The sequence below is a fragment of the Rattus rattus genome, chromosome 6 (assembly GCF_011064425.1).
Source record: "Rattus rattus isolate New Zealand chromosome 6, Rrattus_CSIRO_v1, whole genome shotgun sequence".
Lineage (NCBI taxonomy): Eukaryota > Metazoa > Chordata > Mammalia > Rodentia > Muridae > Rattus > Rattus rattus.
In genome coordinates this window covers 42,790,984-42,806,857 of record NC_046159.1, presented here as the reverse complement: position 1 = coordinate 42,806,857, position 15,874 = coordinate 42,790,984, and the positions used below count along the sequence as shown (strand labels likewise).

The following is a 15,874-nucleotide window of genomic DNA, read 5'->3' as shown; positions in this document are numbered from 1 at the left end:
GCCAACGAACCAGAGCTTCCAGAGTCTAAACCACTACTCAAAGACTATACATGAACTGACTCAGGGCTCCAACTGCATATGTAGCAGAGAATAGCCTTGTTGGGGCAACAGTAGAAGGGGAAGCCCTTGGCCTGCCGAGGTTGGATGCCCAGTGCAGGGGAATGTTGGAGGGGTGTTGTGGTAAGGAGGGATTTATGGGGTGAACACCTTTATGGGGGAGGGAGAGGGGATTGGGGGCTTATGGACAGAAAACCAGGAAAGGGAATAACATTTGAAATGTAAATAAAGAAATATATCCAATAAAAATAATTAAAGTGTTGTAATTTTTAAAAATGTTATTTCATACCGTGAAACAACAGTGACCTTGTTGTAGAACTAGAACTGTCATCATGATAAAAGAAAGTACATTTTTACCAAATTGTAGTTCATGTATGCTTTGTCTTTAAATACCTAATTAAACACTTTAAATTTAAAAACTCATGTCAATTGTTCCACTGGAATATTTGAAACAATTAGCCATTATTAGATCTTGTAGCATGGTTCAGGGACTACTTGTTATTCCTTACATCTTTGGAGACAAAAATACCATCAAAATATGTAGATTGGAATTTTACTCTGAACATTGAGGCATAAAGAGAGGAAGTGTTCACTTGTAAGCTCCTATTCCTAGTTACCTTTTTACAAATAAAATTATTAAATTTTTGTATGGCCAGGGCCTTGAAAATCCGTTTCTAGGATTCATGCAGCAGAAAGTACTGTTATTAACACACCATTAACATCCATGTTATACCACCATGAGATGTTCCAGTAACCAACACAAAACACAATTCATAGTTCCTAGAAGTTAAGAGATAGTTTACCCTGTATCCAAATATGAATGACCTTGTGGGAACACAGAATTAGGTTACTCCTCATTCCTGCCCAGTTATAGCCTTATGAACTTTTTATAGTATCAGAATACAGAAAATCATGGATCGAGTTACCTCAATGAATTGATACAAACATCAGTAGGAACATTAAGTCAAAGCGATGAACTCACGGTTGTAGTCCCTAGATGCTGACAACATTCTTACTTAGTATGGTGATTGGTAGGAGCTTACGGCATGTTAACAAAACCTTTTACCTGTTAGTCACAAGGACATTAGTCAAGCAGAGATGTGAGAAGGACAAATGGTTGTTATGGGTTATAAAGTTTGCCCAAGAAAATACAAGCTAGTTTCTGGACCTGTAATTCCTTCTTCTCCATAACCATTGCAGTTTTATAAGGTAATCAGCCTAGCAGAAGGCTCAGTGGAAGTCATCATTCTTTTCATGATGATTTCTACATACATTACTAGCTACTCCTGTCAAATTAATTATATGTTACATATGTGCATAGTACATAGATCTTGGTATGATTCTCTTTAAAATGGGGATTGAGGGGGGAATCTGCTCTCATAGAAGACATGTGTTTTATACCTAGAAACCACATCAAGTGGCTCACAACTCTTCTCTTCTTGGTTCCTCTGAAATCTGCCTATACATACTACACATAAACTCATCAAGGCGCAAACACAATGCACATTAAAAATCAATTAATAAACACATAAATGTTTTTAGAATTTGTTCTTCATAGTAAGGCATCTTTATAAAAACTGTTTACATCTGTGCTAGTTTGTGTTTTTATAAGAGCACACAAATAGTCTGTCAAAATTTATATGGTCAGTGCATGCTAGGGTTGGGATTTGAGTGCATGTACGTCTGGCTTTCCATAGATTATTTGCTTAGGCATACATTTATCGAGTAGGTGACTCAAGTCTATTGAATGTTAGAAAAAACAAAACCAGATTTAGAATAAAGAAAAAAATCTTGTTTCTTTTGCTATATACCATATGCTAAATCCCTCTTTAGATCATTTATAAAACATGAGTCTCTTGTTTCTTCACAAACTGGAAATGAACCTAGTTCAGAACTGAGGGCATAGCACACCTCATATTTTCCTACTATGGCTACTGTCCTTCATTTAAATCTCTGACTCATTAACTCCAGATATTAGGACATTCTACAAACATAACATGTCCTAAATGGGACAAAATAAGGCAAGAAATGGAGGGCAAGGTGAATAGGAAAGGGATTATTTTTGGAGTACTTGGGTTCCCTAAACCACACAAAGACCCAACAAAGAAAGAGAATTTCAGACCATTTCCCTCTTTTATATTGATGTATACTCAATAAAGTTCTTGCAAACCAAATCCAACAACATATCAAAATGATCATCCTATGTGATCAAGTAGCTTCATTTAGGGATGCATGGATGGTTCAACATATGGAAATCCATCAACATAATCCACTATCTAAACAAACTCAATGAAAAAAAATCACATGACAATTTCATTCGATGCTGAGAAATAATTTGACAAAATTCAACACCACTTCATGATAAAAGTCTTGGAAAGATCAGGAATTCAAGGTCCATACCCAAACATGGTAAAAGCAACATACAGCAAACTAGTAGCCAACCTCAAACTAAATGGAGAGAAGCTTGAAGCATTTCCAGTAAAATCAGGGATTAGACAAATCTGTCCATTCTCTCTCTTCCTATTCAATATAGTACCTGAAGACCTACCTAGAGCAATAAGACAACAAAAGGAGGTCAAAGGGATACACTTTGCAAAGTAAGAGTTCAAAATATCCCTATTCACAGATTATATTATAGTATAATATAATCTTACAGTTAATAAACAACTTCAGAAAATTGGCTGGAAATAAAATTAGCTCAACCAAATCAGTAGCCTTCCTCTTCTCAAAGGATAAACAGTATGATAAAGAAATTAGGGAAATGATAGCCTTTGCAATAGACACAAATAATATAAAATACCTTAGTGTGACTCTCACCGAGCAAGTATAAGACCTGTATGACACGAACATTAAGTCTCTTCAAGAAAGTAAGTGAAGATCTCACAACATGGAAATGTCTCCTATGCTCATATATTGGCAAGGTTATTATAGCAAAAATGGCTATTTTGTCAAAAGCATTGTATAGTTTCATTGCATTCCCCATGAAAATTCTCTATGCGAGAAAAGTAATTTGCAAATTCATTTTCAGTAACAAAAAATGTAGGATATAGAAAACTTCTATCAACAATGAAAGAACTTCTGGGGGAGTCATCATCCATAACCTCTTAGTTCATTACAGACTAATTGTGATAAAAATGTATGGTAGTGGTACAGAGACACGCAAGTAGATCAATGGGATAGAATTGAAGACTCAGAAATGAATCCACTCACTTATGGTTACTTGATCTTTGATAAAGGAGCTAAAACCACTCAATGGAAAAAAGAAGCATTTTCAACAAATGGTGCTATTTCAACTGGAGTTCAGCACGTAGAAGAATGAAAATCGATCCATTCTTATCTCCTGTACACGGCGCAAGTCGAAGCAGATCAAGTACCTCCACATAAAACCGGATACACTGAAACTAATAGAAGAGAATGTGGATAAGAGGATGGAAAACATGGGCACAGGGGTAAATTTCCTGAATAGACCACCAATGGCTTATGCTGTAAGATCAAGGATAGACAAATGGGACCTCAGAAAATTCCAAAGCTTCTATAAAGCAAAGGACACTGTCATTAGGACAAAATGGCAACTAACAGATTGGCAACCTAGGATAGAGGGCTAATATCCAATCTATACAAAGAACTCAAGAAGGTAGACTTCAGAGAATTAAATAATCTTTTTAAAAATGGACCACAGTTCTAAACAAAGAATTCTATACCAAGGAATATCAAATGGCCAAGAACCACCTAAAGAAATGTTCACATCCTTAGTCATCAGGGAAATGCAAATCAAAACAACACTAAGATTCTCTCTCACACTAGTCAGAATGGCTAAGATTAAGAACTCAGGTGATAGCAGTTACTGGTGAGGATGTGGCGAAAGAGGAACACTCCTTTGTTGTTCTTGGGATTGCAAGCTGGTATAACCACTCTAAATTAGTCTGACGGTTCCGCAGAACAGTGAACCCAGCTATACCACTCTGGGCATATACCCAAAAGATCTTCCAACTTATCGCCAAGACACATCTGCCACTATATTCATAGCAGATTTATGTATAATAACCAGATGCTGGAAAGAACCCAGATGTCTTTCAACAGAGGAATGGATACAAAAAATGTGGTACATTTACACAGTGGAATACTACTCAGCTATTAAAAACAATGACTTCATGAAATTCTTAAGCAAATGGATGGAACTCAAAAAATCATTCTGATTGAGTTAACCCAATTACAAAAGAACACATATGATATGCTCTCACAGATAAGTGGATGTTAGCTCAAATTCTCAGAATACCCAAGATACAATTCACAGAACACATGGAACTCAAGAAGAAAAAGGACCTAAATGTGGATGCTTCAGTCTTTCTAAGAAGGGGGAACAAAATACTCATAGGAGGAAATATGGAGACAATTTTGGAATAGAATCTGAAGGAAAGGCCATCCAGAAACTGTCCCACCTGGGGATCCAGCCCATCTATAGCTGAGCAGTATCCTATTGTGTAAATGTACCACATTTTCTGTATCCATTCCTCTGTTGAAAGACAATCTTGTGGATGCCGAGAAGTGCATGCTGACAGCAGCCGGATACAGGTGTTTCCTGAGATGCTCTGCTGGAGCATGACAAATAGAGAGGTGGATGCTTGCAGCCAACCTTTGAACTTGAACGGGGTCCTTAATGGACGAGTTAGAGAGAGGACTGAAGAAGGTGAATGGGTTTGCTATCCCATAAGAAGAACAACAATATCAACCAACCAGGCCTTTGGAGCTCCCAGAGACTAAACCACTATCCCAACAGTACACAGGGATGCACCTATGGCTCCAGGTGCATGTGTAGCAAAGGATAGCTTTGGTGGGCATCAATGGTAGAAGAGTCCCTTGGTCCTCTCAAGGCTTGATGCCCCAGTATAGGGGAATGTCAGGGCATTTTGGGAGGAAGAAAAAGCAGTGTGAGATAGCAGGTTTCTGAAGGGGAAACTGGCAAAGGGGATAACATTTGAAATGTAAATAAAAGTATCCAATAAAAAATGAAACAAACAAACAAAAAGAAATGTCTACTTCAAACACTTCACAGGGGAACATGTACTATTTTTTTTTATTGGACATATTTTATTTACATTTCAAATGTTGTTCCCTTTCCCGCTTTCATGTCCATAAGCCCCCTATCATACCCCCCTCATCTTCTTCTAGCAGGGTGTTTCCCCTCCCCTAACCATTACCCCTTCCTGCCTCCCCACCCTGACATTCCTCTACACTGGACTAGTCCAGCCTTGGCAGGACCAAGGGCTTCTCTTCCCATTGGTGCCCAACATGGGAGGTGGTCATCCTTTGGTATATATGCCCTGGAGCCATGGGTCTGTCCATGTGTAGTCTTTGGGTAGTGGATTAATCCCTGGAAGCTCTGGTTGGTTGTTATTGTGTATGGGGTTACAAGCTCCTTCAGCTCCTTCAATCCTTTCTATAATTCCTCCAACAGGGACCCCGTTCTCAGATCATTGGTTTGCTGCTAACATTCACCTCTGTATCTGACATGTTCTGGCTGGGGTCTGTCTCTCAGGGGAGATTCCTGTCAGCATGTACTTCTTAGCTTCATCAATCTAATCTAGTTTTGGTATATATATATACACACACACATATATACATATATATACATACATATACATATATACATACATATATATACACATATATACACACATATATACATATATATACACACACATATATATACATACATATATATATATATGTGGGATACATGTGGGGCAGGCTGTGAATGGCTATACCTTCAGTCTCTGCTCTAAACTTTGCCTCCATATACCCTCCTATGAATATTTTCATTCCCCCTTTTAAGAAGGAGTGAAGCATCTGCATTTTGGTCATCCTTCTTCTTGAGCTTCATGTGGTCAGTGGATCGCATCTTGGTTAATTCGAACATTTGGGCTAATATCTACTTATCAGTGGGTGCATACCACGTGTGTTTTCTGTGATTGGGTTACCTCACTCAGGATGATATTTTCCAGTTCAACCATTTGCCTATGAATTTTTAAAGTCATTGTTTTGATATTGAGTAATATTCCATTTGTAGATGTACCACATTTTCTGTTTCCATTCTCTGTTGAAGTGTATCTAGGTTCTTTCCAGTTTCTGGCTATTATAAATAAGGCTGCTATGAACATAGTGGAGCATGAGTCTTTGTTATATGTTGGGGCATCTTTTGGGTATATGCCCAGGAGAGGTATAGCTTGGTCCTCAGGTAGTGCAATGTCCAACTTTCTGAGGAACCTCCAGACTGATTTCCAGAGTGGTTGTACTCCACCAAAAATGGAGGAGTGTTCTTCTTTCTCCACATCCTCACCAGCATCTGCTGTCACCTGAGTTTTTTATCTTAGTCATTCTGAGTGGTGTGAGGTGGCATCTCAGGGTTGTTTTGATTTGCATTTCCCTGATGACTAAGGATGCTGAACATTTCTTTAGGTACTTCTCAGCCACTGGATATTCCTCAGCTGAGAATTCTTTGTTTAGTTCAAATAACCCATTTTTGTAGGGTTATTTGATTCTCCAGAGTTCTTTGTATATTTTGGATATTAGCCCTCTATTGGATGTAGAATTGTTAAAGATCTTTTCCCAATCTGTTGGTTGCCGTTTTGTCCTATCCACAGTGTCCTTTGCCTTACAGAAGCTTTGCAGTTTTATGAGATCCCATTTGTCGATTCTTGATCTTAGAGCATAAGCCATGGGTGTTTTGTTCAGGAAATTTTCTCCAGTGCCCATGTGTTCGAGATGCTTCCCCACTTTTTCTTCTATTAGTTTGAGTGTATCTGGTTTGATGTGGAGGTTCTTGATCCATTTGGACTTAAAGTTTGTACAGGATGAGGAGAATGGATCAGCATTCTTCTACATCCTGACCAGTTGAACCAGCACCATTTGTTGAAAATGCTATCTTTTTTCCTTTGAATGGTTTTAGTTCCTTTGTCAAAGATCAAGTGACCATATGTGTGTGGGTTCATTTCTGGGACTTCAATTCTATTCCATTGATCTATCTGCCCCTCTCTGTATCAATACCATACAGTTTTTTTATCACTATTGCTCTGTAACACTGCTTTAGGTCAGGGATGGTGATTACCGCAGAAGTTCTTTTATGGTTGAGGATAGTTTTCACTATCCTGGTTTTTTGTTATTCCAAATGAACTTGCAAATTGTTCTTTCTATCTCTATAAAGAATTGAGTTCGAATTTTGATGGGGACTGCATTGACTGTATAGATTGCTTTTAGCAAAAATGGCCATTTTTGCTATATTAATCCCGCCAGTCCATTAGCATGGGAGGTCATTCCACCTTTTGAGACTTTTTCAATTTCTTTCTTCAGAGACTTGAAGTTCTTGTCATACAGATCTTTCACTTCCTTGGTTAAAGTCACAACAAGATATTTTATATTATTTGGGGCTATTGGGAAGGGTGTCATTTCCCCAATTTCTTTCTCAGCCTGTTTATCCTTTGAGTAGAGAAATGCTACGGATTTGTTTCAGTTAATTTTATACCCAGCCACTTTGCTTAAGGTTTTAATCAGACTTAGTAGTTCTCTGGTGGAAGTTTTGGGGTAACTTAAATATACCATCATATCATCTGCAAATATTGCATACTATTTTTTTACATAATCAAAATTATTAGAGTAAGTTAAAGATCTGATAGTTTCTTCTCTGTTGTACATTCTCTGAAAGCAGGACACTTTACTATATTATCCCTGTATATCTTTGAATTGTATTATTGAACATAGACATTTCCTACATTAGAAATATCATTTATAATTATACATCTTTTAATAGAAGTTCAGTCTCTGGAGACATACAGGTCGTTTGACCTCAGGCGTCTGGGGACCTTGGGCTTGTTCTAAGTGCTGAGATGTGTTAAGCTTTGCAGCTGTGACCAGTCCTAACTGGTTCTCAATGATTTGCATGGTCTCACTGTACAGCCTTGGGGACTTCTTTACATACCAGTCACACTGTGTGCCAGCGTCATTGCTTTCAGGACTCAGCATGGACATGAGGGCCTCTGCTCAGTTTTCTTGGTTTCTTGTTGCTCTGGCTTATAGGTAGAATGAACTAAAGTGGGAATTTCATTGTGATTTGTGTTGACTGGCAGTTTGGGGAAGTCCTTTTTTTTTTTTTTACCATGCTTACCTACCTGGATATTCACAATGTCTCCACTCCTATTGCAAGACGTGATATCACGATGTCCCAGTCTCCATCCTCCATGTCTGCCTCTCTGGGAGACAGAGTCAGTCTCACTTACTGGGAGTCAGAGTCTTAGTGGTAATTTAGCCTGGTATCAGCAGAAACCAGGTGGAACTGTTAAACGCTTGATCGACTCCACATCCAATTTACAATCTGGAGTCCCAACAAGTGGCAGTGGGTCTGTCAGATTATTCTCTCACCATCAGCAGCCTTGAGTCTGAAGATTTTCAATATATTACTGTCTACAGTATGCTAATTAGCCTCCCACACTGATACAAGTCATAAGATAAATCCTTGTGGAAACAGAAGTAATAGACTGGGTTGCTCTACCTGCTCCTTCTCGTGAGTCACCCACTGCAACTGCTTCTCAGATGTCACAGGATTTTAGTAAAGCTCATGAAGAGTCACTTGTTTTGGTAGAAGAAACTAAATGGTTCTCTCTATAGCCTAGCTTTCTTCCTCTTCATCTCCAGTACCAAATGTCTTTTGTGCCTTAGCAGAGGATGGAGTCATTATACGTGAGCAGTTATAGCCTCAGCTGGGACTCATAGAGAACAGAGGAAGCTTCTGTAGACTTTCCATCACACATTATTTAATACAAAAGAGTTTCTAAATCTCAGTATTTAAGCAGTAAATATATACGACCTAGAGAAACTGAGAGTAGAGAGGATTCTTAGTTTTTGGTTTTTACAAGAAAGCTAGAGCACATTTGTCAGTGAAAGGGAAGGCTGGCTGATCATCCTTTCCTGATTTTGAAAATTCCAGCAGTGTGTGCTGATGCTTCCAGCTGTCTGTGTGACTCCACACAGCACTCTGCTGGCTCTTATGCCCACAGCTCTGCCTACAAGGAATAGACATCCTTAAACCACACTCATATGACTTTTAATCCCACTGAATAAAGTAGAATTCATATTTGACTATATGAAATCATAGAGAAAGAAGGTTGCCTTAAAGAAGCTTCTAGAACTGGTATTACTGAATAATTGATATCCTGGAGCATAGTTTAAGAAACAAACAAAACACCAACACCACAAAAATAGAGATCTATACTCTAGTCCATGTGTTTTAAGAAATTGTGTGTGGGTAAGATCTATTTCCTGTCTATGATATCCCATTCATCTACCCACCTGAGTACATAGAGTATACACAGTCTCTTTTTTTAGTTTACCTAAGTTTTTTTTTCTTTAAACATTTTTTTTTGTGGATTTTAAATCATTGATTCCAATTTCATTCATCTCTTGCACTTTTTATACCTGGCATTCTCCACCCTTGCAAATTACCTCCCCTCTAAAATACCTTGTCTTGGGATCTGTAGTGTATCGCAGTGTATCACCACAGTATATACTTTTGTGTATAAGCCTTTGCTTGTAGATGTTCATTGCAATAACTGGTTGGCTTCGTGAGAGGGTCCTCTGTCATCTGCTACTCTATCAATATTGGAACCTCACTGGGACACCTATTGGATACCCTATTGTTGTTCTGTGTCATGGAGATTCTGTAGTTTTGGATCCGTAGGACTGTTCCTAGGACCTGTTCTTTTTCCTTCCTTAGATAATGAGGGATGAGGGAGTTTGGAAGGATGGCTCCTCCTTCTTTGTACCATTGCCCAGCAGACAAGAGGCAAAGTGGATCTAGTGCACTCATGTCTTCAGGGCTGGCTCACCTGAAATTCAGAGCAGCTCTAATGTGCTGCCCAGTTGACATGCAAGGCCTGCTGTCTCAAGTGTTTTGGTAGGTGTGAGTCCGGGCCAGCTCTCCTGCTCTCATGACTCCATTGAGTCCAACTCTCTTGTCCACTGTCATTGTCAAGTGCCAATAGAGAGACGGGGATCTCTCTCACTGATCTCACTGTATATCAGATAAGAGGCAGGGCCAGGTCTTCCACACTAATGCCCTCAGGGCTAGCTCACTTGCAATGCTAACATTTAGGGTTAGCTCTACTATGCTGCCCAGGTGACATTCAGGATTTGCTCTCTGGAGTTCTATAGAATGTGAAGAACAGAGTCAGATCTCCCACTGTGTTGACTTGGGACCCACATTTTGCCTGCTGCAGAGAGGGACAGCCTCTTTTCCCCTATGCACTCACATGGTAGAGAATTGGAATGGTTATCTTTCTCATGTACTGTGTTTTTACTCTATTTGGACTGTAGTTTGCAAAGTTAAACCTGTAATATCTCATGTTTTAATTCATTGAATTTGTTTATGAGTAATTGTCCTTTTAACTTCAAGAAATGCTACTCCAAACACTTCATATGGGGAACACATTCTATTTTTTTTAACCAATTTTAATTATTTTCGTGAGCTAAAAATCTAATAGTTTCTTCTCTGTTATACATTCCCTGACAACAGGACATTCTTCAGTATTAGAGTAATTTATATTTGGAATATTTTATTTAATACAGAGATTTTACAAATGCCATCTGTATGTTTAAATACTTATAAAGAAATACAAGTGCTTTTACCTCAGGCATCTGGGGACACTGGGCTTGTGCTAAGTGCTGAGATCAACAAGCTTTGAGCTGTACTCAGCACTATCTGGTTCCCACTGATTTGCATGCCCTCACTGCCCAGTCTAGGGAACTTCTTCATATACCAGTCACACATAAACTGTGCCATTGTCATTGCAGTCAGAACTCAGAATGGACATGAGGGCCTATGCTCAGTTTCTTGGGTTACTGTTGCTTTGGTTTGCAGGTAAGATGAACTAAAATGGGAATTTCACTGATTAGTGTTGACTGGTATTTGGGCGATGTCATCCTTTATAATGCTTAATTGTGGGGATATTCATTATGTCTCCACTCCTAGGTGCCAGATGTGACATCCAGATGACCCAGTCTCCATCTTCCTTGCCTGCATCTCTGGGAGACAGAGTCACTATTACTTGCCGGGCAAGTCAAGACATTGGGAATTATTTAAGATGGTTCCAGCAGAAACCGGGGAAATCTCCTAGGCTTATGATTTATGGTGCAACCAACTTGGAAGATGGGGTCCCATCAAGGTTCAGTGGCAGTAGGTCTGGATCAGATTATTCTCTCACCATCAGCAGCCTGGAGTCTGAAGATATGGCAATCTATTACTGTCTACAGTATGATAAGTATACTCCCACAGTGATACAAGTGATAACATAAACCCCTATGAAAGCAGAAGTGAGAGAATTGGTTGTCCCATCTGTCTCTCTTCATGAATCACCAATTCTAAGCATTTCTCAGATGTCCCAAGCAAAATCTGACAGTATAACAAAAAGGAAATACTTGAAAAAGTCCATTACTGAAAGACCATGGGATTTGTATTTCTAATTAAAGCTAAATCATCACAATGATGAGAACTCTGAACTTCTTCCCAGCTAGGGATCAAAGATAGTTGAAAACTAGAGAAGAATTACTTTCAGTTTCATAGAAGTAAAATTTGAAGTAAAAAGAGATTAATGGAACCTTTGAGGAAAGTTGGCTATTTAAAGAGGTTTCTGACTTGTGACACCAAAAGAAAAAGGGAGAAAGAACATTGGAAATCTTGGAAGAGGCAGTAGGAAGGGCTAGAGAGAGATGTATTTTAGGAGTACTAACTGATCTTGCAGAGGACCTGGCTTTACTTCTTAGCATGCAACTGGTGCTTCACAACCATTTAAAATTCCAGTTTTATGGAATCTGCTGACTCCTTTTGACATTGCTGTGCACAGGCAGGCACAATGTCATGCATAATTGCAAGTAAAACCATTCTTATCCATAAAACCAAATAACAGCCACTTTAAAAAGTAAGAAAGCAGATTAGCAAGAGGAAGTTGAAAGGATGCAGAGTAGTAAGTGGAAAACAACCTGTGACTCAAGCAAGAGAACTATTGGTGGGATTCAGTAATGGGAGCACCACAGGCTATAACAAATAGCTCTGTCATTCCTACACCCAGAAGAAGCCTACAGTGTTTACAATACTTAACACCATTGATGGAATTTAATATTTCTGTGATTCTTCCTGCTTGGCAGGCTTTCATTGAAGGAGAAGCTTATTCTATTACATGACATGTAAGAGACTAGTCTACTCTGTAGATCTAGAAATAAGAAACAAAAACAAATCAGGGAGCCAGAAGCAAGCTCCACAGATGTATTCACATACAGTAAGAAAGCTAGAGGTGAAAGAAATGTTCAATATCTTTAGTCATAAGGGAAATGCAAATCAAAACAACCCTGAGATTCTACCTCACACCAGTCAGAATGGCTAAGATCAAAAACTCAGGTGACAGCAGATGCTGGCAAGGATGTAGAGAGGAAGGGGAACACTCCTGCATTGTTGGTGGGATTGCAGACTGGTACAACCATTCTGGAAATCAGTCTGGAGGTTCCTCAGAAAATTGGACATTGAACTACCTTTGGACCCAGCTATACCTCTCTTGGGCATATATCCAAAAGATGCCCCAACATACAACAAGACACGTGTTCCTCTATGTTCATAGCAGCCTTATTTATAATAGCCAGAAGCTGGAAAGAACCAGATGCCCTTCAACAGAGGAATGGATACAGAAAATGTGGTACATCTACAATGGAATACTAATTAGCTATCAAAAACAATGAATGGAAGTGGAAAATATCATCCTGAGTGAGATAACCCAATCACAGAAAAACAAACATTGTATGAGCTCATTGATAAGTGGATATTAGCCCAAATGCACGAATTATCCTAGATGTACAGAACACATGAAACTCAAGTAGGATGACCAAAATGCAAATGCTTCACTCCTTTTTTAAAAGGGGAACAGGAATACCCTTGTTGGGGGGAGGGCGGTAATGGAGGGAGGGTGGGGAGGGGAACACACATATAGAAGGGGAGGGGGAGAGGTTAGGAGGATGTTGGCTTGGAAACCAGGAAAGGGAATAACAATTGAAATGCAAATAAGACACTTTAGTTTTTAGCTGGAGCCAGAACCTCTACTGATCCCAGCCCACAGCTCCCTGCTCCCAAAGCCCTTGGGAAAGAGAGCTCACTGCCCAGACAGGTGGGTACTCCTGATACTGCAGGGTGGTCTGCCCACCCTTGCCCATATCCCTGCCCCAAGAGGAAACTGTATAGTGCCACTGGGAAAAGGAAGATAGGGGCACTCTATTTGTGTTTTTCTGTATTTCCTTAAGGGTTTTATTTGTTTTCTCCTTAAAGGCCTCTATCACCTTCATAAGGTTTGATTTAAGGTCATTTTCATGCACCTTAGGTGTGTTAGGATACTCAGGACTTGCTGTAGTAAGATAGCTGGGCTCTGGTGGGACCGTGTTGCTCTGGCTTTTGTTGTTCAGAGCCATCTGGTTGTCACTAATGTTGGCAGGCCCAGTAATCCCTTATGGGAACGGACCTCTGGGGAACAGTTATCAATGGTGGTCCTTGAAGTCAGCAGGCGTCAAGGTACCCTGGCATAATTGGAAGCACCTGATGACTTCAGGTCTCTGGTAGTTCCTGTTAGAGGCTGCCCTCCAAGGATGCAGGCTGAGCTGGTGCTTCTTGATTGTTTCAGGCTTCTGGGATTGCAGGTAGGGTGTGGACTGTCTGCTGGAGTAGGGGGAAGGGGGGCAGGTCAACCCTCACAACTGCTGAGCTTGCAAGGGGAGCTGTTTAGCGTGGGTTTAATGCTTGGTGATCACACAACTTGGTTGGCACCAGCTTCTGGGTATGTGGGCAGAGCTTTGGCTCAGGAAATGGAATGAAGAGAGGGTCATGACTGAACTTGTAGCTGCTGGCTTTGCCCAGGAGAGGCCAGAAGGTAGGAAAGTTTGCTAGCAGTGTCACCTGATGTTCTCTGATGGCTACAGACTTCTAGGATTGCAGGTAGAGGTATGGGTTGAAGTGGTAATTCATTTAATATCCACCATTTTTCATTTTCATGATAGACACTTAAGATATGCAGTTCTAGTATTTTCATTATTTTTGGGCTCCTATGGAGACAAATTCAATAAACTGCAGGAGATATATACCTAAATTTTACATTTACTATTCATAGAGAGACAGGTGTTTCTCTTAAACTTGACAAAACAGGAGCAGATGCATAGTTATTCAACTTGTAGAAAATGATTGAGTACATACATGTCCTCATTTTCACTCCTTCCTGTGTTTTTGCCATACAGCTCTTACTAAGTATCTCATGTTGTCCAGATACACTGTTAGAACCATACTCTTTTCCTATTGACATTGTTTTACTATTACTACCGCTCACATATAAGGCATTTTATGTGATTTTTTTTTCAGGCATGAGAAGCCTTATGATTCTTCCCTCCATGTATCATATAGAATTTTTTTTTTGATGTAAAATTCCGTTGCAGCCTTGCAGTGACTGATAAATCTCCACAGGCTGCCTCCTCAAAATGAAGTTGCCTGTTACGTTGCTCATGATGCTGTTGTTAAGGATTCCTGGTCAGGTCAGAGGGAAGTGAGAAAGGAGAATGGGTAGGAAGGATGAGCTCTGGGTCCCACTGGAGTGCATGCGTTCTGTTTATGTCTGAGAGGCCTAGTCTTATTCTATAGGATAGTGCCTGTGTGCCTCACATCTGTGAGGAGGATCCAGATGGTCAATAACCTGTGCTATAATAAAGATTATGTTACAGAAAAACCGAATGTGATGTTTTGAGTTATGCCTTGAAAGGGCTTTCTTTTTTTTTTTTGTTGCTGTTAAAAGAATTAAAGTGTATAAAGAGTTGTTTGTAAAAAGAAACATCACAAGTGAAAGGAACATTCAGAAAGCAACATCAAAGACTGCTTATGAAATTTGTCTATAACTTTGCACTTCTCATAATTTCATCATAATTTCAGTAGTGATGTTTTGATGACCCAAACTCCCCTCTTCTTGTCTGTCAGTCTTGGAGATCAAACATTTATCTCTTGCCAGCCTAATCAGAGCCTCCTACATAGTAATGAATATAACTTTTGCATTGGTACAAGAAGGCATGCCTGACCCACAAGGTTTTCAACCAATTTACTGAGGTCCCAGACAGATTCAGGGGCAGTGGGTCAGGGAAGATTTCACATTCAAGACCAGCAGAATGCCGCCTGAAGATTTGAAGGTTATTATAGCATGTAACATATTCGTGTTCCTCCCAGTCTGACCCTAACAAAAACATCTTTCCTTGAAATGGTCCATGTGCCAAATAAGTTCTATGTGAGGGAGAGGTGTTAAGAATTTTTATGTCACTGACTGCAGCTGAGGATTTTGGAACACGGTTTATTGTCTACAGTTTAAGTGTGATGCATTTCTGACCTCATCAGCTGCAATAACAGTGATATCACACCTGCATCAGGAAAATAGTGAACAGGTGCCCCCTCAACAACCATCAATGATGGGGATGAAGCTGAGTGAAAACCATTCTGATCCTACAGGACTTATCTGCGTTTATCACTCAGTATCTAGTAAAGAAGACAGGAAACTAAGACCTATTCCGTCATCAACCTGTGTCCTTTAATAAATTTCATTATTGCCACATTTTATGCTCTTAATTTAAATTCCATTTTTTATATAAACAGTACAGGTTGTATTTCCCTTTGTTTTGTGTTTGTATAAAGTATGACTCCTTAATTTTCATAGTGTGTCTTACCTTCTCAAGAAATGTTTTTCCTTCCTTCCTTCCTTCTTTCCTTCCT

General features: G+C 39.5%; 1 gene segment (V, D, J or C); it reads left to right on the top strand.

Moving 5' to 3' along the window:
* The first annotated feature begins 10,908 nt into the window (after positions 1 to 10,908).
* Positions 10,909 to 11,397, top strand: LOC116904297. The segment is given in 2 exon segments: positions 10,909 to 10,963; positions 11,075 to 11,397. Coding segments are annotated over 2 exon segments (378 nt in total).
* Positions 11,398 to 15,874: the final 4,477 nt, after the last annotated feature.